General features: G+C 47.0%; 1 protein-coding gene across 1 annotated transcript in view; it reads left to right on the forward strand.

Annotated features, from left to right (window-relative positions):
- LOC120990572 (flocculation protein FLO11-like) overlaps positions 1–23,208 on the forward strand; it is a 51,983-nt gene that overhangs the window by 27,672 nt on the left and 1,103 nt on the right. Inside the window, exons 2-11 of the mRNA XM_040419467.1 lie at positions 8,770–8,822; positions 13,361–13,473; positions 15,513–15,587; positions 15,760–15,894; positions 15,974–16,051; positions 16,197–16,348; positions 16,455–16,509; positions 17,152–17,226; positions 17,526–17,652; positions 17,988–22,993. Of these exons, the coding sequence (XP_040275401.1) occupies positions 8,770–8,822; positions 13,361–13,473; positions 15,513–15,587; positions 15,760–15,894; positions 15,974–16,051; positions 16,197–16,348; positions 16,455–16,509; positions 17,152–17,226; positions 17,526–17,652; positions 17,988–22,957 (5,833 nt within the window). The 3' untranslated portion in view covers positions 22,958–22,993. The remainder of the gene's footprint in view (positions 1–8,769; positions 8,823–13,360; positions 13,474–15,512; positions 15,588–15,759; positions 15,895–15,973; positions 16,052–16,196; positions 16,349–16,454; positions 16,510–17,151; positions 17,227–17,525; positions 17,653–17,987; positions 22,994–23,208) is intronic.

The raw sequence follows: 23,208 nt of genomic DNA on the forward strand, positions 1-23,208 counted from the left end.
GCTCCAAGGAAGCGCAGCAGCATCGTCCCTAAATTGTGTGAATTAGACCCAGAATAATAGAGAACCGTTACCAGAGGGAGCCCCTCATCCCCATCCTTCTTCATCCTGTGAGCATGCCCCTCTGTACCCTCAGCCATTACTGTATACTTCAGATGTATGCAGGGAGGATAGCCGATCAGTCATAAACAGGAGAGGATAGCCAATCAGTCATAAACAGGAGAGGATAGCCGATCAGTCATAAACAGGAGAGGATAGCCGATCAGTCATAAACAGGGGAGGATAGCCGATCAGTCATAAACAGGAGAGGATAGCCGATCAGTCATAAACAGGGGAGGATAGCCGATCAGTCATAAACAGGGGAGGATAGCCGATCAGTCATAAACAGGGGAGGATAGCCGATCAGTCATAAACAGGGGAGGATAGCCGATCAGTCATATACAGGGGAGGATAGCCGATCATCATATACAGGAGAGAAAAGCTGATTAGTCATAAACCGGGAGGATAGCCGATCATCATATACAGGGGAGGATAGCTGATCAGTGGTATACAGGGTAGGATAGCTGATCAGTGGTATACAGGGTAGGATAGCTGATCAGTGGTATACAGGGTAGGATAGCTGATCAGTGGTATACAGGGTAGGATAGCTGATCAGTGGTATACAGGGGAGGATAGCTGATTAGTGGTATACAGGGGAGGATAGCTGATTAGTGGTATACAGGGGAGGATAGCTGATCAGTGGTATACAGGGTAGAATAGCGGATCAGTGGTATACAGGGGAGGATAGCGGATCAGTGGTATACAGGGGAGGATAGCTGATCAGTGGTATACAGGGTAGGATAGCCGATCAGTGGTATACAGGGGAGGATAGCTGATCAGTGGTGTACAGGGTAGGATAGCGGATCAGTGGTATACAGGGGAGGATAGCTGATCAGTGGTATACAGGGTAGGATAGCCGATCAGTGGTATACAGGGGAGGATAGCCGATTAGTGGTATACAGGGGAGGATAGCTGATCAGTGGTATACAGGGGAGGATAGCTGATCAGTGGTATACAGGGGAGGATAGCTGATTAGTGGTATACAGGGGAGGATAGCTGATCAGTGGTATACAGGGGAGGATAGCTGATCAGTGGTATACAGGGTAGGATAGCCGATCAGTGGTATACAGGGAGGATAGCTGATTAGTGGTATACAGGGGAGGATAGCTGATTAGTGGCATACAGGGTAGGATAGCGGATCAGTGGTATACAGGGGAGGATAGCTGATCAGTGGTATTCAGGGAGGATAGCCGATCATCATATACAGGGGAGGATAGCTGATTAGTGGTATACAGGGTAGGATAACTGATTAGTGGTATACAGGGGAGGATAGCTGATCAGTGGTATACAGGGAAGGATAGCTGATTAGTGGTATACAGGGAAGGATAGCGGATCAGTGGTATACAGGGAAGGATAGCGGATCAGTGGTATACAGGGAAGGATAGCGGATCAGTGGTATACAGGGGAGGATAGGTGATTAGGGGTATACAGGGGAGGATAGCTGATCAGTGGTATACAGGGGAGGATAGCTGATTAGTGGTATACAGGGTAGGATAGCGGATCAGTGGTATACAGGGGAGGATAGCTGATCAGTGGTATACAGGGGAGGATAGCTGATTAGTGGTATACAGGGGAGGATAGCTGATCAGTGGTATACAGGGGAGAATAGCGGATCAGTGGTATACAGGGGAGGATAGCTGATCAGTGGTGTACAGGGTAGGATAGCGGATCAGTGGTATACAGGGGAGGATAGCTGATCAGTGGTATACAGGGTAGGATAGCCGATCAGTGGTATACAGGGGAGGATAGCTGATTAGTGGTATACAGGGGAGGATAGCTGATCAGTGGTATACAGGGGAGGATAGCTGATCAGTGGTATACAGGGGAGGATAGCTGATCAGTGGTATACAGGGTAGGATAGCCGATCAGTGGTATACAGGGGAGGATAGCCGATTAGTGGTATACAGGGGAGGATAGCTGATCAGTGGTATACAGGGGAGGATAGCTGATCAGTGGTATACAGGGTAGGATAGCCGATCAGTGGTATACAGGGGAGGATAGCTGATTAGTGGTATACAGGGGAGGATAGCTGATTAGTGGCATACAGGGTAGGATAGCGGATCAGTGGTATACAGGGGAGGATAGCTGATCAGTGGTATACAGGGGAGGATAGCCGATCATCATATACAGGGGAGGATAGCTGATTAGTGGTATACAGGGTAGGATAACTGATTAGTGGTATACAGGGGAGGATAGCTGATCAGTGGTATACAGGGAAGGATAGCTGATTAGTGGTATACAGGGAAGGATAGCGGATCAGTGGTATACAGGGAAGGATAGCGGATCAGTGGTATACAGGGAAGGATAGCGGATCAGTGGTATACAGGGAAGGATAGCGGATCAGTGGTATACAGGGGAGGATAGGTGATTAGGGGTATACAGGGGAGGATAGCTGATCAGTGGTATACAGGGGAGGATAGCTGATTAGTGGTATACAGGGGAGGATAGCTGATCAGTGGTATACAGGGGAGGATAGCTGATCAGTGGTATACAGGGGAGGATAGCTGATCAGTGGTATACAGGGTAGGATAGCGGATCAGTGGTATACAGGGGAGGATAGCTGATTAGGGGTATACAGGGTAGGATAGCGGATCAGTGGTATACAGGGGAGGATAGCTGATCAGTGGTATACAGGGGAGGATAGGTGATTAGGGGTATACAGGGGAGGATAGCTGATCAGTGGTATACAGGGGAGGATAGCTGATTAGTGGTATACAGGGTAGGATAGCGGATCAGTGGTATACAGGGAAGGATAGCTGATTAGTGGTATACAGGGAAGGATAGCGGATCAGTGGTATACAGGGAAGGATAGCGGATCAGTGGTATACAGGGAAGGATAGCGGATCAGTGGTATACAGGGGAGGATAGCTGATTAGGGGTATACAGGGTAGGATAGCGGATCAGTGGTATACAGGGGAGGATAGCTGATCAGTGGTATACAGGGGAGGATAGGTGATTAGGGGTATACAGGGGAGGATAGCTGATCAGTGGTATACAGGGGAGGATAGCTGATTAGTGGTATACAGGGTAGGATAGCGGATCAGTGGTATACAGGGGAGGATAGCTGATCAGTGGTGTACAGGGTAGGATAGCGGATCAGTGGTATACAGGGGAGGATAGCTGATCAGTGGTATACAGGGTAGGATAGCCGATCAGTGGTATACAGGGGAGGATAGCTGATTAGTGGTATACAGGGGAGGATAGCTGATCAGTGGTATACAGGGGAGGATAGCTGATCAGTGATATACAGGGGAGGATAGCTGATCAGTGGTATACAGGGTAGGATAGCCGATCAGTGGTATACAGGGGAGGATAGCTGATTAGTGGTATACAGGGGAGGATAGCTGATCAGTGGTATACAGGGGAGGATAGCTGATCAGTGGTATACAGGGTAGGATAGCCGATCAGTGGTATACAGGGGAGGATAGCTGATCAGTGGTATACAGGGGAGGATAGCTGATTAGTGGCATACAGGGTAGGATAGCGGATCAGTGGTATACAGGGGAGGATAGCTGATCAGTGGTATACAGGGGAGGATAGCCGATCATCATATACAGGGGAGGATAGCTGATTAGTGGTATACAGGGTAGGATAACTGATTAGTGGTATACAGGGGAGGATAGCTGATCAGTGGTATACAGGGAAGGATAGCTGATTAGTGGTATACAGGGAAGGATAGCGGATCAGTGGTATACAGGGAAGGATAGCGGATCAGTGGTATACAGGGAAGGATAGCGGATCAGTGGTATACAGGGGAGGATAGGTGATTAGGGGTATACAGGGGAGGATAGCTGATCAGTGGTATACAGGGGAGGATAGCTGATTAGTGGTATACAGGGTAGGATAGCGGATCAGTGGTATACAGGGGAGGATAGCTGATTAGGGGTATACAGGGTAGGATAGCGGATCAGTGGTATACAGGGGAGGATAGCGGATCAGTGGTATACAGGGGAGGATAGGTGATTAGGGGTATACAGGGGAGGATAGCTGATCAGTGGTATACAGGGGAGGATAGCTGATTAGTGGTATACAGGGTAGGATAGCGGATCAGTGGTATACAGGGGAGGATAGCTGATTAGTGGTATACAGAGGAGGATAGCGGATCAGTGGTATACAGGGGAGGATAGCTGATTAGGGGTATACAGGGGAGGATAGCTGATTAGTGGTATACAGGGTAGGATAGCGGATCAGTGGTATACAGGGGAGGATAGCTGATTAGGGGTATACAGGGTAGGATAGCGGATCAGTGGTATACAGGGGAGGATAGGTGATTAGGGGTATACAGGGGAGGATAGCTGATCAGTGGTATACAGGGGAGGATAGCTGATTAGTGGTATACAGGGTAGGATAGCGGATCAGTGGTATACAGGGGAGGATAGCTGATTAGGGGTATACAGGGTAGGATAGCGGATCAGTGGTATACAGGGGAGGATAGCTGATCAGTGGTATACAGGGGAGGATAGGTGATTAGGGGTATACAGGGGAGGATAGCTGATCAGTGGTATACAGGGGAGGATAGCTGATTAGGGGTATACAGGGTAGGATAGCGGATCAGTGGTATACAGGGGAGGATAGCTGATCAGTGGTATACAGGGGAGGATAGGTGATTAGGGGTATACAGGGGAGGATAGCTGATCAGTGGTATACAGGGGAGGATAGCTGATTAGTGGTATACAGGGTAGGATAGCGGATCAGTGGTATACAGGGGAGGATAGCTGATCAGTGGTATACAGGGGAGGATAGCTGATTAGTGGTATACAGGGTAGGATAGCGGATCAGTGGTATACAGGGGAGGATAGGTGATTAGGGGTATACAGGGGAGGATAGCTGATCAGTGGTATACAGGGGAGGATAGCTGATTAGTGGTATACAGGGTAGGATAGCGGATCAGTGGTATACAGGGGAGGATAGCTGATTAGTGGTATACAGGGGAGGATAGCGGATCAGTGGTATACAGGGTAGGATAGCGGATCAGTGGTATACAGGGGAGGATAGCTGATTAGTGGTATACAGGGTAGGATAGCGGATCAGTGGTATACAGGGGAGGATAGCTGATTAGTGGTATACAGAGGAGGATAGCGGATCAGTGATATACAGGGGAGGATAGCCGATGAGTTGTGTACAGGACATATAGCGGATCAGTGGTACGGGGGCTGATATGTGGTACATCCTCCCCGGGACGCTGGTAGTACAATGTAGGTTTGTTATGGAACACCTGCCCCTCCTGCCCCCTCACCCTTGGCCCAGTGTCTGCACTTGGTGCCTTTTCTCCTTGAGATAAATAATTAATACAAGTTTTACATCAGCGGAGAAGAATGTGGAGTCCACTTCTAGTCCACTCACCTTGTTTCATTTGGCTGCAGATCAGGGTCATTCCAACAGACTCCGTGTGTCAGATATGTATCCGTCATGTATCAGATATGTATCCTCCGTGTGTCAGATATGTATCCGTCATGTAGCAGATATGTATCCTCCGTGTGTCAGATATGTATCCGTCATGTAGCAGATATGTATCCTCCGTGTGTCAGATATGTATCCTCCGTGTGTCAGATATGTATCCTCCGTGTGTCAGATATGTATCCGTCATGTATCAGATATGTATCCTCTGTGTGTCAGATATGTATCCGTCATGTAGCAGATATGTATCCTCCGTGTGTCAGATATGTATCCGTCATGTATCAGATATGTATCCTCTGTGTGTCAGATATGTATCCGTCATGTAGCAGATATGTATCCTCCGTGTGTTAGATATGTATCCGTCATGTATCAGATATGTATCCTCCGTGTGTCAGATATGTATCCGTCATGTAGCAGATATGTATCCTCCGTGTGTCAGATATGTATCCGTCATGTAGCAGATATGTATCCTCCGTGTGTCAGATATGTATCCTCCGTGTGTCAGATATGTATCCTCCGTGTGTCAGATATGTATCCGTCATGTAGCAGATATGTATCCTCCGTGTGTCAGATATGTATCCTCCGTGTGTCAGATATGTATCCGTCATGTAGCAGATATGTATCCTCCGTGTGTCAGATATGTATCCGTCATGTATCAGATATGTATCCTCTGTGTGTCAGATATGTATCCGTCATGTAGCAGATATGTATCCTCCGTGTGTCAGATATGTATCCGTCATGTATCAGATATGTATCCTCTGTGTGTCAGATATGTATCCGTCATGTAGCAGATATGTATCCTCCGTGTGTCAGATATGTATCCGTCATGTATCAGATATGTATCCTCTGTGTGTCAGATATGTATCCGTCATGTAGCAGATATGTATCCTCCGTGTGTCAGAGGTTATGTATAGGTATCCGCCGAGTAGCGGTTATGTATCCGCCGCGTAGCGGTTATGTATCCGCCGCGTAGCGGTTATGTATCCGCCGAGTAGCGGTTAGGTATCCGCCGCGTAGCGGTTATGTATCCGCCGCGTAGCGGTTATGTATCCGCCGAGTAGCGGTTAGGTATCCACCGCGTAGCGGTTATGTATCCGCCGAGTAGCGGTTAGGTATCCGCCGAGTAGCGGTTAGGTATCCGCCGAGTAGCGGTTAGGTATCCGCCGAGTAGCGGTTAGGTATCCGCCGAGTAGCGGTTATGTATCCGCGCGTACCGGTTATGTATCCGCCATATATCAGCAATGTATGTGTCAGAGAGGGGAGGAGCTAGAAGGATTTTGCCCATTATGTAATATGGCAGTGTGACCTTCGGCGGTGGGCACCTTCTTCTCGGAGACCCCATAGCAGCTGTAGGGCGGTCACTATGGTATGTATCGCCCGTGTCGCCATTCTTGGATCTCCCCCATGTGCTGTGTTGAATGGACCCTGTGGATTGGGGCGGTTTCGTTGAATGTTGTGGCGGACGCCTCCATAGACTTGAGGTGTCTACGTAACGCATCCGTTTGTCTGAAATAAGGAGAATGCCAGGCGTGCGGCAGAGGACCAGCCGTGCCCCACTATTTGGGGAGGCAGACACAATGGGCAGGAAGGGTTGGGGGCAGGGCGGCTGTGTAGGATTGCTGCAGGCTCCTATATCTGCTGCTGGCTGTGGGACAATAGGACATTCCAGAAATATTAACATCTTCTGAGACGGAGCCTGGGCGCAGAGTGGTTAACCCCGCTCCTGCCGGGCTGTACATACCTCTCACTTTCTGAGTACAGGCGGCAGAGCACTGAAAGAGTTAATGCCCCAGGGGCTGATTACTGCCACTAATTACAGGAAGGAAGGGGCACTGATCACAGGCTCCATTCACACAAACAGCCGTCCGCATCAACTATGTCCAGCGGTGCGGACCCATTGACTTGAATGAGTCCACAGTCCGCAAAATTGGCCAAAAGATAGGACATGTTCTGTGGAGGCATGGATCGGAAGTATAGGACATGTTCTGTGGAGGCATGGATCGGAAGTATAGGACATGTTCTGTGGAGGCATGGATCGGAAGTATAGGACATGTTCTGTGGAGGCATGGATCGGAAGTATAGGACATGTTCTGTGGAGGCATGGATCGGAAGTATAGGACATGTTCTGTGGAGGCATGGATCGGAAGTATAGGACATGTTCTGTGGAGGCATGGATCGGAAGTATAGGACATGTTCTGTGGAGGCATGGATCGGAAGTATAGGACATGTTCTGTGGAGGCATGGATCGGAAGTATAGGACATGTTCTGTGGAGGCATGGATCGGAAGTGCATGGAAACACTCGGAAGCTCTTCTTTTTGGCTTTCGGGTCGGTGCCTCCACTCCGCAAAAGATCGGAGTGAATGGGTCCGAACCGCAGCACGGAGTTCACACGACCGCTGCCTGTGCATTGCCGATCGCTATATCCGGTTTGCAGCATGGGCACGGCAACCATACAGTTGTGTAAATGAGTCCTTGTACTAAGGCCTCATGCACACAACCGGCTGTTTTGTGGCCCTCAAATTGCGGAGTCGAAAAACACGGATACCGGCTGTGTACATTCTGCATTTCGCGGAATAGAACGTCCGACCCAATAGGACAGTCCTATCCTTGTCCATAATGCAGATAAGAATAGGAGATGTTCTATTTTTTTTGCGGGGCCACGGAATGGAAGTGCGGATGCTGTCCGCATCTTTTGCGGATGGATGCGGGCCCATTATGCAGACGTGAGAATGGACCCTTATCAGGAGTTCTGTCCAGTAATTATGAGTCCAGTGATCGGGAGTCCCGTCTGGTGATCGGGAGTCCCGTCTGGTGATCGGGAGTCCCGTCTGGTGATCGGGAGTCCCGTCTGGTGAGCGGGAGTCCCGTCTGGTGAGGGGGAGCCCCGTCTGGTGAGCGGGAGCCCCGTCTGGTGAGCGGGAGCCCCGTCTGGTGAGCGGGAGCCCCGTCTGGTGAGCGGGAGCACCGTCTGGTGAGCGGGAGCCCCGTCTGGTGAGCGGGAGCCCCGTCTGGTGAGCAGCATATCTCCACATGTGCTGCCAACATAATATCACAGTAACGATCATTCATCCCCCATGCCGTTTTCATCAGCCTATCTAAAGCCTCTTTAAACGAGCTCTCGTTATGCCCTGACATTTGGGTCATTTGAACGGACACTTATGTGCAGGGTTCAGGCTGTTGTTTACCTGGACACAGTTGAGCTATTGGAGTATGTAGTATATTTCACACTGATGATGTCATTGTTTGTGTTAACATCTTGGTGTTTTCTCCTTTAGGGCTGTTTTTACTTACGAGAAGAAATGGAGCCTAAAACTTTTGGATTCTGGAGGTGAGAGACAGTAGAATATATGTGTCCCGCACCTTTTCACTTTCCCGCCATGAGTCCACACAGATTTATTACCTGAATTTTGTCCCAGTCTAGTTTGATATTTACCCCTGGGGACGGTACCAGGGATGGGCGGCTGTCAAGCATTTCAATATCATAGCAGAACCTTTTGTAAAACTTCTGTCTTTCTATGTCATTTTTCTCTATTTTCATTAACGGTGGCAGTAGCACAGCAAGGCTTGAGAAGTAGACATCCCACCATGCCCAGAGGAACACTTCTACCAAAGCAATGCCCAGTGCTGACTATGAGGGGAACAATTAAAGTCTCTTCTCCCACAATTTCCTAACTGGAGAAGTTACCAGATCTTCAAGACCTCAACATGTGGCGTATAATCACCTAGAGCTCATACAGTGAAAATCTTCAGTAACGTGGAAGGTCATGTTCAGTCTCTGCTAGGGAAACTGTAGCTAGAGCCAGACCACTAGTGAGACCATTACTGATGGAGGCTTTATTAGCAACATTGGGTGGCTTACCTGATTTCTACTGCTTCTAGTAACACCAAGGTGATAACCTGCTATTAATGCTAATCAGCCTTGCTTACTTACGCCCATTAAGAAGTTGTCCATTGGGGGAGAATTCTGTAAAAAAAAAAAAAAGGCTCATATGGGATAAAAAAAATACTCATCCTCACCAATTCCCAACCAATCCCATTTCTAAGCTTACCAGGTCCTTACTGGGTTGTGCTTAGAATTTATAGGCTCCTCGAAAAATCCGGCCTGTCCCCAAACTGATCTCAGAACACATGTCCACCAGCCCAAAATTCCCAAAGGACCCCACAGAACCCTGCACTTTCCTAAAGGCTACTTTTCACCCACCGTTTGTCTCATCATCATGAGAACTCTATCTGCCGGAACCTACTGTACTTAGGCAGGTCTTGTATGTTGAGAGTGGACCTGGAAGCAGAGACCAGCAGGAACGTTGTAATGTTTACTGGGTATGCTGAACCCTTTCTAAAGAATTTTGCCCATTAAAGCTCCAGAGAAAAACAATTATTTACCAAGACTCTTGGAGTCTACGACCATGTCACCCAGCATCCAAGATCTCACGCATGGTCTACTTCCCTGTCCCACTAAGTATCTCTCATTCCGCTCATGATGGCAGTGGGTTCATTAATCACTGTGGGAATGTGGAGATGATATCTGAGGTTCTCACACAGTTCAGAGATCAGAAAGATCACGTACTCCAAGTGTAGATGTTTCTCCAACTCTTTACCCTTGGAGACATGCAGTAGACATTACCCGACGGATCATATCTTATGAGAATCCAAGGCCTAAAATCCTTCCCATTTGTCATGTGTGGTCACGTTAATCTGTGGATAGGAATCTCCATCCTCCCAGTTACCGGAAACCTCAAATTCCTGAGAAAGTCCTTATTATGGAAGACTGGAAGAGACTGAAGACTAATATAGGATGAGGCTCATTATGTGTAATGAATCGGCTGTTATAAGATGAGACCAGCAGATTTTCGGTGCCTAGAAGACCTGAGGAGATGGTGAACCCAGAGTGCACAACCAATGAAGCTACATAATGTGGAGAATATTGGTGGGGCAGGTAGAGTAACTCTGCAGGCATTAGATAGAGGAAGCTGGAGGTGGTGGTTGTAGGATGAAGGGTTTAGTTGTGTGAAGGTGGCTGGAGACACTCAGATAACATGGTGGGTATGAGTGGCACACAGCAATGGCAAACCTGTGGTCTAAAGCTTGTTTTATTAAGGCTGTGATGAAGGAAGTGTCACAGAACTGCTTAGAATTGTGTTCTCAGATGCTATGGCCTCTACTACAGATCATGTGTCTGTACCATAGAATATACGTTGGGTCTATACATGGAGTGGACTATGTGTCTGTTGCCATGGGGCGGGGGAGCGGTCTGGTGAATATTTTCTCATGTACTAATAATGAAGGATGTTGTACGTCATCTTCCGGGATTATGCAGTCATTCCCGTTATAGTCATGTAGTCCCCTGTCCTGAGAATCTGCTGCAGTCCTCCATGGAGTAATGACCCCCTCCTCCATGTGACAGCTGGGACAGTTCACCAGTCGTGGTGCCCCCTCGTCTCCCTGTTTGTATAAACACTGCTACCCCTCCTCCTCACATTCTCTGGGTGACAGCCCCAGTGTCCTGTAAACATCTGCATCCTTATATATAGACTTCCCCGGGACTCATGCTTATGTTATGTTCTCTTCCTACTGACGTATAGGAGATATTTAGATGTCTGTTCCTGGGAATGTGCAGGATATGCAAGTCTTAAGAGAACCCGAGGGTCCCAGCACAAGGAGCATCCATAAATAGTCTCCAGGAAGATGGTTCCCTCCTGTGTCTAAAGAAAATCTGCATGTCCTAGAGCAAACCCTTGAGGGTGCAAGGGAGGTGGTCCTCAAGACCAAGAGACACACAGATGTCATCCAGCACATCTCCGGCACATGGGCCAAGATCTGTCATAACCATTACCACATGGGCTAGGATCCGCCGCAATCCTCTCCACATGGACTGGCATGGCATCCCTCAAAAATGTCACCACATGAGTCAGTGTCCATCATAAATGTCACCACATAGGCAGGGTCTCTGTCATGAATGTCAGGGGCTCCTCAGAGAGCTTCTCGCACTTTACCTACAATTCTTCAGTAACTGGGTCACCTTACAGCTCCCATCGTGGCTTTCAGCCATCTCTGTCTAGCTGAGGTGTACCTCTGCATGAGGCACAAGCTAGTGATAACCTCAGGGGGGTTACTGACGGCCCTGTTGGTACTACTGGAGATTTCAGGAGGAATCCTCCTTTATATACTGGGTGGTACTAGAAGTCAAGATGATATGAGGAGCCTGGAGCTCGGTGGGAACTCTTCCAGGATCTTCTCTGTATAGCGGATGTTATTTTATCATGGTCGCTTCCATCCTGGGAACGAGCTACAGTTTAATGCTCCCTAATTACACGTATGTTTACAGTGATGAAGAGCCGTGGCACTAAGTACTGCGACCGTGTTCTACATCAAGATCAGCAGCCAGAACCCAGTCCAGCCCCGAGGACGCAGTTATCAGAGGATCCCAGGAAAGTTCCTGTCCTCTGGGCTGGAGTTGCTGACACATTAACCATGTATTGCACCACATATGCTGACATCCTGACACAGAGAGGACGTCTCCATAACATGTGCATGGGGCTTGGAAAAAGGAAGAATATGTGCGGCCAAGAAGCGAGGGGCCTAACCGTATGAAGGCCTAGAAGAACATGGACTCAGCACACGACACGCTGCTGTACAGGAGAGCGCTGACCTCTGCTGGTCATACTAGGGAGGACACTCGGAAATAGAGGAAAATCCGGCTCAAGAAATGGTAGAAAAAAATTTGTAGCTTTATTGCGGCATAAAATCTTCGACAGAAACAGGAATTGTTCGGTTACGCGTTTCAGACCACTAACAAATATGGGCCCTTCCTCATGACTTATCGAACTGGTGATGGGATCGCACCATACGAGCAGCTCACACAGCCGGCCATGCAATCAATCGATCACATATGTCCAATCACTTTAAACATACATCGGGAGAATTAAAATCCCATGTGCTGACCAAAACATCGACATAAATACGTGGTTGGTGCATATATAAAAGACAACGGCAAAGCAGAAAAATATAATGATGATGAAACATCTGAACACAAAAGGGAGAAAAGGAAGAAAATCATGTCTTTTATTAAGACCTTGAGGCTGTCTTGATGTATGCCTCTCGATTTAAAGGTCTCCCCCTCTGGTGGGAAGAAAAACTCTCTCGATTCCTTGAACCCCCAGATTGGAGGTGTCACCTGCATGCAAAATCAGCAGACACGTTGCGGTTTCCGTAGTGTGGGACATCTGAAATATGCTTTTTATTTCATTGGTAGTGCACCCCACATATTGCAGCTGACAAAGTTTGCATGTTACCAAATAAACCGCCAACTTTGTGTTTCAGTTACGGTGAATTCCTTGCTGTTAGCAGAGGATTTAAACTTTTTCGTGGCCCTGGTATGATTGCAGCAAATGCATTTGGCACGACCACGTTTATAGCTGCCCTTGTTGCTGAGCCGGGTTGGTCTCAGCAAAATCTTTTCCGAGAACAAGCTGGGACTTAAGGAATTGCCCAAGGTCACCAGTTCGATAAGTCATGAGGAAGGGACGATATTTGTTAGTGGTCTGAAACGCGTAACCGAACAATTCCTGTTTCTGTCGAAGATTTTATGCCGCAATAAAGCTACTAATTTTTTCCACCATTTCTTGAGCTGGATTTTCCTATATTTTCGAATTTACCATTACGATTCCGAGTGCGTCATCCGGGCTCGACTGGTGAAGGGGAAGGTGAGAGCTGCTGTGTGCTTAATGTAGGGAGGACACTGTATAATCCGATAGTAGTATATCACGTGACCAGGTCGTGGGCACATATGTCTTGTATGTAGAGTGTGGTGGCCATTAACAGTTTTGACCACTTCCTGTGACCTCTGACCTCTATGTTATTTTGCAGTGGGCGGTCTGGAAGAACTGACCAAGAAATTTAATAAGAACCTGATCCAGTATGGGCTGTGCCAAGTGAACGACCCAAATACCGGGGTGCAGAGGGTGATCCTCATACACTGGGTATGTACTCCATATAGTGCTACTGTGTGCACCATAATTAATCACCCCAAAAGCCATCCATCAGGTCCATAATTATCTCCTTCTAATGGACTGCTCTGTTAAAACTCCTGATATAGACCCCCGAATAAAACAAGGCACACATCTACAGTCCACTGACCACAGGTAGGGACCCCGGGGGTTCAGCTTCAGCTGGAGTCCTGTGCAGCCTCCTGCCTGGATACATACAGTCAGGTCCATAAATATTGGGACATGGACACAATTCTAACATGTTTGGCTCTATACATCACCACAATGGATGTGAAATGAAACGGACAAGATGTGCTTTACCTGCAGACTGTCAGCTGTAATTTGAGGGTATTTACATCCAAATCAGGTGAACGGTGCAGGAATTACAGCAGTTTGCATATGTGCCTCCCACTTGTTAAGGGGCCAAAAGTAATGGGACAATTGTCTTCTCGGCTGTTCCATGGCCAGGTGTGTGCTATTCCCTCATTATCACAATTACAATGAGCAGATAAAAGGTCCAGAGGTCATTTCCAGTCTGCTATTTGTATTTGGAATCTGTTGCTGTCAACTCTCAAGATGAGATCCAAAGAGCTGTCACCATCAGTGAAGCCATCATTAGGCTGAAAAAAACACAACAAACCCATCAGAGAGATAGCAAAAACATTAGGCGCGGCCAAAACAACTGTTTGGAACATTCTTATATAGAAGGAACGCACCGGTGAGCTCAGCAACACCAAAAGGCCCGGAAGACCACGGAAAACAACTGTGGTGGATGACCGAAGAATTCTTTCCCTGGTGAAGAAAACACCCTTCACAACAGTTGGCCAGATCAAGAACACTCTCCAGGAGGTAGGTGTATGTGTGTCAAAGTCAACCATCAGGAGAAGACTTCACCAGAGTGAATACAGAGGGTTCACCACAAGATGGAAACCATTGGTGAGCCTCAAAAACAGGAAGGCCAGATTAGAGTTTGCCAAACGACATCTAAAAAAGCCTTCACAGTTCTGGAACAACATCCTATAGACAGATGAGACCAAGATCAACTTGTACCAGAGTGATGGGAAGAGAAGAGTATGGAGAAGGAAAGGAACTGCTCATGATCCTAAGCATACCACCTCATCAGTGAAGCATGGTGGTGGTAGTGCCATGGCGTGGGCATGTATGGCTGCCAATGGAACTGCTTCTCTTGTATTTATTGATGATGTCACTGCTGACAAAAGCAGCAGGATGAATTCTGAAGTGTTTCAGGCAATATTATCTGCTCATATTCAGCCAAATGCTTCAGAACTCATTGGACGGCGCTTCACAGTGCAGATGGACAATGACCCAAAGCATACTGCAAAAGCAACCAAAGAGTTTATAAGGGAAAGAAGTGGAATGTTCTGAAATGGCCAAGTCAATCACCGGACCTGAATCCGATTGAGCATTTCACTTGCTGAAGACAAAACTGAAGGGAAAATGCCACAAGAACAAGCAGGAGCTGAAGACCGTTGCAGTAGAGGCCTGGCAGAGCGTCACCAGGGATGAGACCAGCGTCTGGTGATGTCTATGCGTTCCAGACTTCAGGCTGTAATTGACTGCAAAGGATTTGCAACCAAGTATTAAAAAGTGAAAGTTTGATTTGTGATTATTATTCTGTCCCATTACTTTTGGTCCCTTAACAAGTAGGAGGCACATATGCAAACTGTTGTAATTCCTGCACCGTTCACCTGGTTTGGATGTAAATCCCCTCAAATCAAAGCTGACAGTCTGCAGGTAAAGCACATCTTGTTTTATTTCACATCCATTGTGGTGGTGTATAGAGCCAAAAATGTTAGAATTGTGTCCATGTCCCAATATTTATGGACCTGACTGTATATTCCAGATGTGTCCCATGTAAACAGAAGACTAAATTTTGGGGTTCTGACTGTGAACCTTAAGATCCTCAGACCTGCACTTGTTGAAATGAGCAAGGATGTTGATGGTGGTGGTCCTATGGGAGATTGGTTCCTCAGGGTCTCTAGACTAATGTATGACATCTCTATGCTTGACAGATCGGGGAGAATGTGGACGCCTTTCAGAGAGAAGTCACAGCTCAGCATCTTCCTTCCATTCGCAAATTCTTCAAGGTGAGGATCATCTTTAGGTGGTGGGGTTGAGAGGATTGACACAACATTGTGAATAAGTGGTCCGGACTGGGAGTTGGATTGTTCTCCTTTAGGCTGAATGATGCTTTGTGAGACCAAGGCTGTGACTGCTTCTACCCTATTGGGTGACCCCCTCTTCTTTCTGCCCCTCTAGGAGGCTAATGTGTTGCTGGGTGCCCAGAAAGTTGAAGACATCACCCAGGAGTTGGTGGCGCAGGCTCTGAATAGGGTACCACCACCTTCCAGGGCTTTCCAGAAAGCCCGGATCCCCGGATCTCATGAGGTGGTGGTAAGTCTGTGACTGGTCAGATGGGCACCACTGGGTGTAATATTGGGTGAATTTGCTAACAAGGTTTCCTGTTATATAGGGGACAAAGTATATGAAGACAAACCCAGCGGTAGAGATGAAGATCAGCAAGAGGGAGGCGTTCTGGCAGAGGTCGGAGGTGAGCGGCCACTCATCAGACCAAGGCTCCTAATGGAATGACCCCGGGGCCTCTCATTCCATGGCTGTTATGATATGGGGGGGGGGGGGGGGAGATAGGAAAATCTATGACACCAGATGACAACTGTGACCCGATTACTGTACAGAGAGAAGAGGAGAGGAGGAAGGAGATGGAGCGGCTGAGACAGCAGGAAGAGAGAATCGTGCTGGAGAAAGAGAGGATACAGAGAGAGAGACTGGAGGAGGAAGATCGAGAACGCCGCATCCAGGAGAAGGAGAGACTGGTGGAGGAGCAGAGGTAACTGCATGTATCTGAGCTTATTGTGTGTGATACAGTGTTATTGTGGGGAGGCCAGAGGCTCCTGGATTATAGCTGATCAGTGTCCTTCCCTTGTACTGTATAGGAAGGAGCAAGCAAGGTTGGAGGCAGAGCGTCGGAGGCGTGAGAAGGAGCGATGGGTAAGTGTTTCCTAACATGACAGGTTGTGAGAGGATTGGAGTCACATCCGGAGGATTCTCAGACCAGCACTATATACATAAGTATTACTCCCAGCAGGACACTTCTGCTCCCTCACATCATCCACCCCAACCTTCCTCATCAACCTCCTCCTGACAAACACCCTCTCACCTAACACCCACTGCTCCTCACACATCCCTTGGGCGATACTTGTAGACATCTTTCCATACTACCCCTTCCTGAGGGATTTCAGCTCACCCACCGTCCTCCTTCGCCGTGCACGGATCCCGGACCAGGAATCAATCACGGGGTAGTAGAAAGAAATCCAGGCTCATGATAAAATCCAGTTTCTTTATTTTGTTCATTAGAAAATCCATAGGCTGACCAGACGGGCAAGGTCTACGCGTTTCAACTGTACGACTGTGGTGGTCATGATTAAGACGTACAGTCGAAACGCGTAGATCTTGTCTGTCTGGTCAGCCTATGAATTTTCGAATGAAGAAATAAAGAAACTGGACTTTATCCTGAGCCTGCTGCAGTTTTTTTTTTACTGCCCCTTCCTGTGGTGTTGCCCTCTATACTCCTGCTGGGGAACTCACCTGTAGGTCAGTTTTTGGTGGGAGTAATGTTGGTTGACGTTGCAGGTGCAGCAGCAGAAGGAATACGACGAAGAGTTGAAGGGTCGGTTTAAGCGCAGTCAGTCCATTGAAATGGCCGCGGTGAGTGTTTAAGACGTTGGTACATTCAGCCAGGAGACAGCAGTCCTGAATGACCCCCTCCTGTATTCTCCATGATCGCTGCCAGTTATTTGCCCTAAAACTTTGGTGCTACCCATTCCTCCATTTTCCACAGTCTAAAGCCTTGTTAGATAATCCTACTGCATGTTTAATAGACTGTGAGCCACAGGGTGCCACACATGGAACCCGTATGTTGCACGCTGGTGTCACAATATATCAGTCTGTGTATAGTCAGGGCTGGTGCATACTAACCTCCAGTAATGGCCATATGATCCCCCCAGGAAGCGGCAGCCCTTTTGTCTGGAAGATCCCTGCATCCTCGTGACTTCTTCCGTCAGCAGGAACGTTCTGTGTCCAGCTCATCCTCTCCTCCATCCACACCCAGCTCCCCATCTAAGTCCTCTTCGGGTAAGTAGTCTGACATAATGTATGATATTTAAAGGGTAGGTACAAGGATGAGCTCCTGTTTTGATGCAGGTTCACATTACTATGCGACCCCCAACAGACAAGGGCAGTGTCACCCTCATACCAGTACCCCCTCCATGCTTTGTTTTGTTAACATTGTGGTACTTATGGAGAAATGGGACCATGGGGAGGAGTGATAGTACCAACCTGAGCTGGTGTCCACTTATCTAAGGGCCCCATAGCGGCTCCTGGGGTCTCTATGAGTGAGTCTTCCTTTTGCAGATGAATGACTTCTTCATAGCTTTTCATTGAAGGTGCATTTTATTTTTATCTTCAAGGCTTTTTCAACAGAACAACTCTCCGATATCAGCGCAGTGTGACAGAGTCTATCTTGACCCCAACAAGCAGAAGTCCAACGTTCTTCCAGGGTTTCCAAAAAAGAGATTCATTCAGCTCCTTCTCTCCCGGCACCCCTCAGCCCTGCTCACCCGCCTTCATCTTCTCCAAGTCTCCCCTGCCCACCACATCTCCTAAGGTGGATTCCTTACCTTCATTCATCCCACCACCAATTACTACTGCTCGAATAACCCCAACACAAGTGAAAGGAAGTCCTCCTCCACACACACTCCATACATCGCCCAGAACTGGCTCTTGTGATCCACCATTCAGAGCTGAATATGTAACAGTAAGTCCAGCAGAACACGGTGCTGTGGCCCCAGATACCAATGCAGAGGCAAGATCCCTGAATGAAGACCTCCATAGTGGAGAAAAGCCAGCCAGGTCAGGGGGTCTGTACAGAGCGGAGCTTGTGCCAGTTGACTCCCCAGCAACATCCCACTCTGAGGTGCAGGAGCTCCCAACTAAAGCAGCAAAATCTCCAACGAGCTTCAAAGCTGACAAACCAACAGCAATAAAGGCCACAGTGTCAGTATCCTCTTCAATGACAGAGATAGCAGTCACTAGTCCGACACCAACCCCAGAGGCCAAAATACCTACTGCCCCACAGAGTTCAGAACCAATACCTCCATCAGCTCTCAAAGATACACAGAAAGCTACTGCAGAAGTCCCAACACCTATTCTCGCTGACCAGGTCTTTCTACCCACTCAAGAAATTACAAATAAAACCTCAGATATCAAATTTCACAGTGAGGAACCTGTCCTGCCCACTGACTCAGCATTATATGAGCCCAAGATATCTCATGGATCAACTTCTTTGGTGTCTTTGTTGGCTCCAATTCCTTATACCCCTTACCGCGCACAGAGGGCAGACAGTACCACCCTGAGGAGCCCACATACCGCCACTTCCGTAAGTGACAATGCTCTGCTTCCTTCCCTGGAGACTCTACCAATTCTGACTCTTCCAAGGCTTGAAGCTTCACCCAGTTCTGCTGCTGGATGTAAATATCCATCCACTTATGCATTCAGTCAAGATTCATCCACTAAAACTTCTCCTGTACCAGCTCCTATGCAGCCACTCAATGGCAGCACCCCTAAATATCAGTCGAGTATGCCACCACCCACAGAGCCTTTATCTGTCTTTTCTCCCATCACCTCCGAAATCTCGCTCACAGACCCTGTACCAAAATCTGCCTCATTTCCTGTCTATATCTCAGCTACATCTCAGCCCAGTTCTGACCAAGTTAATGTTCCAGAGTCTTTAGTTGGATCTCTGCAAAGCTCATCTGAATCTCAACCAAAAGATATCCAAACCAGTATTCCACTACCACAGTCTTTACCCGAATCCTCTGGAATTCTCACCCAGAACTCACCAGAATCTGAACCCAACAATGATCAAGCAGAAATGTCATCTCCCACAAGAACATCTGACACTCAACCCCATACAGACATTAGTGATAATCTAGTACCACAGTCAACACCGGTATCTCCACCCATTACCACAGAGCACTTGGCTGATTTACAGCCATATAATGTCCATGCTGACATTCCACCAATAGCACCTTCATCAGGATTTTTGGACCTTGGTACCAAGAGCTCATCTAAATCTCAACCCAGTAATAACAAAGGAGATGTATCATTACCGGAGCCACCACCAACTCCATCCTTTCTTACTGAAAGCTTAGCTGAATCTAAAGTTGGTAATTTCCAAAATGATATTCTGATACCAGAGTCTTCATCTTCCTCATCAACCATTCCCACTGAAATATCAGTTGGACTTCAACTAAATCCTATGCAAATGGATGTTCTTATACCACAGTCTGTATCCATGTCTTCATCCCTTCCTCCTGAAAGCTCAGATGGACCTCTGCTGAATACTATTCAGAGTGATAATTCATTAATAGAGCCTTTACATGAACCTCCCACCATTACCACCGAAATAACTTCAGCACCTCAAGTAAACGTGCAAGCTGATATTTCATTAGTAGAGTTGTCACCTTCTTCCTTTACTACTGAGCACTCAAATAATCCTCAGTCAGTTACTACTCAAGCTGAGTCTTTATGTGAACCTCCATTCATTATCACCGAAGTATCTTCTGCACCCCAACTAAATGTCCAAGAGGACATTTCATTAGTAAAGCCATCACCTTCTTTCCTTACTAGTGATAGCTCAACTGAACCTCAATCAATTACTATCCAAGTTGAGTCTTTACCTGAGCCTCCACCCATTACCACTGATGTATGCGTTGAGCCTCAAATAAATAACAATCAAGTTGACATTCCATTCACAGAGCCTTCATCTTTATCCCTGACTAGTGAGAGCTCAACCCAACCTCAATTCAATAATACCCAAGCTGATATTCCATTAGTAGAGCCTTCTTATGAACCTCCATCCAGTACCACCACATTAAGTAATATTCAGGCTGATAATCCATTAACAGAACCTTTATCTGGATCTTCATCCCATCTTCCCGAGAGCTCAATTGAACCTAAGTCAGTTAATATCCAAGCTGAGTCTTTACCTGAACCTCTATCCATTACCATCAATGGCTTCTCTGGACCTCAACTAAATAAAGTCCAAGTAGACATTTCATTAAACGAGCCTTCATCTGTATCTTCATCTCTGCCTACTGAGAGCTCTTCTAGACTTCAATCAAATACAATCCGAGCTGAGTCTTTACTTGAATCATCATCACTTACTGAAAGCTCTTTTGGACGTCAAATAAATAATACCCAATCTAATAATCCATTACTAGACTCTTCAGTGGTATCTCCATGTCTTCCAATTGAGAGCTCAGCCGAATCTCAAATTAATAATAATCAAGATGTCCTGTTACTACATTCTTCCTCTACATGTGCATCCCATGAGAGCCCAGGAACAGTGAATAATGCCCAAGCTGATATTCAGTTACTAGAGTCTTCACCAGTTTTATTCATTTCCACAGAAAATGCAACTGAACCTCAACCTGAGAACAATCGACCCATCACTGTACCTCAAGAGTCTTCTGTATCACCATCACTTCAGACCACAAGCATTTTTGACCTTCAGCCTAATAATACTCTAACAGACATTCCACAAACGACATCTATACCACCATCTTCATCCCTATCTACTGAGGGTTCCTCTGAATCTCAACCCAACAACTTCCAAACTGACATAGTCGAGTTCCAGCCCAATAATGTCCAAACTGACATAGTATTAGCAGATCTCCTTCTTATATCTTCATCACTTCCAACTGAGTTTTCCTCTGAGTCTCAACCCAATGTCCAAACTGACATAGTGTTAGCAGATCTCCTTCTTGTATCTTCATCACTTCCAACTGAGCGTTCCTTCGAATCTCAACCCAATAATGTCCAAACTGACAATGTAATGGCAGAAATCTTACCTGTGTCTTCCTCGCTCCCCATTGAGGAGGGTTCCTACGAGTCTCAGCTCTTACCTGTGTCTTCATCACTACCCACTGAGGGTTCCTTTGAATCTCAACCCAATAATGCCCAAACTGACATACTGTTAGCAGGGCTCTTACCTGTATCTTCATTACTACATACTGAGGGTTCCTCTGAATCGCAACCCAATAATGTCCAAACTGACATAGTATTAGCAGAGCTCTTACATGTGCCTTCATCACTACCCACTGATTGTTCCTCTGAATCTCAAGCCTATGATATCCAGAGTGAAATTAAATTAGAAGGTCTACCTATACCTTCATCCATTCTCACAGAAAGTCCAGCTGAGTCTCTGGTAAATGATATCCAGCCTGACATTGTATCAGGAAAGTCTTCACCTGCTCTCACTGAAAGCTCAACTGAGTCTCCGCTTGTCAATACAGACATTCCAGTACTAGAATTGTCACCGACATCTTCCCTTGATACCACTGTGTATTCACCTGAACCACAATCCAGTAGTGACAGAAATGATGCTCAGTCACCAGAGTCAATGGCTGCATCTACTGTTCCTTTGACTGAAAGCTCACCAGAATCTAAGGCCAATGGCATCCAGTTTGACAATCTAGTACAAGAGGCAGCATCTGTTATTTTCTCTATTCCCACTAATGTCTCCTCTGAGGAACAACTGAATAATTTAGAAGCTGACATTCCACTACAAGAGCCGCCACCTGCAACCCCTACAGAATTGCTCACTAATAATGTCCATACTGACCTTTCACTGGTAGCGTCTTCATTTATAAAAGAGTCTTCATCTATTCCCAGTGAGAACTCCACTGGTCTCCTACCACAAGTGCAGGAAGATATTCCACTCATTGTGTCGTCACCAATGTCTTCACCACCTTCCTGTGAGAACACCCCTGACTCTGAACCATCTAATAATAATGAAAGTGGCACTCAGTTATTCTCCATTCCCACCAGCAGCAGTGAGGAGCCTCTACCCATCATTGAACAAACTGAAGTACCGCTATCAGAGTCAACACCAGTGTCAATCTGCCCTCACGACAACACATCAGGCTATGATGGGAAACCCATTCGTAATCAATCTGAATTTCCATCAGATGAGATCTCACCTGTACACATGGTCCTTCTAGAAGAAGTTCTCCCTAATCAGTCTCCAGCACCCTGCCTTCCTTCTGATAACACACCTGAACCTCCTTTAGGAAGATCCTCTCCATCATTTGAAACTATGTATGCTGAGAAAGTAATCCTGGTTGAAGATACTCACCCGGGTAGTCCTCCAGTTAATGGAAATTTAATTGCACTTGAGTCTGTGACAACAATTAACCCCGGTGACCTTGTGGTGAAGGAAACAGGCAATGTGGAGAATGTGTCTGTCTATGATGTCCTGTTCTCCAATAACATCACCGTAGATGAAGATGCAGCACGTGACCCCAAACTAACTGCCAGCTGTGAGCAACTTCTCCACAAGCAGCTCAATAACAACGCTTCCGAAGCTTTGCTTTGATCTACATACTGCACCTGGACTTGGAGTATAATAGAGGTAAGTGATGATAGGCTTCTAAGGTTGTTACTGGTTGTCTTTTTGTCCTATTTACACAATTTGTCACCTTTTGAGTTTCTCAGATACTTGACCTTAAGGGCACTTCATAGGGTAATGGCTTGTTTCTTACACATGTCCTCTCCTTTCTCTATCCTTCATATTCCTATTTGCATCCATGACAGTCCGTCTTCTCCCAGTTAATGAGGTTGCCCTAC

This window comes from Bufo bufo, chromosome 2 (assembly GCF_905171765.1).
Source record: "Bufo bufo chromosome 2, aBufBuf1.1, whole genome shotgun sequence".
Classification (NCBI taxonomy): domain Eukaryota; kingdom Metazoa; phylum Chordata; class Amphibia; order Anura; family Bufonidae; genus Bufo; species Bufo bufo.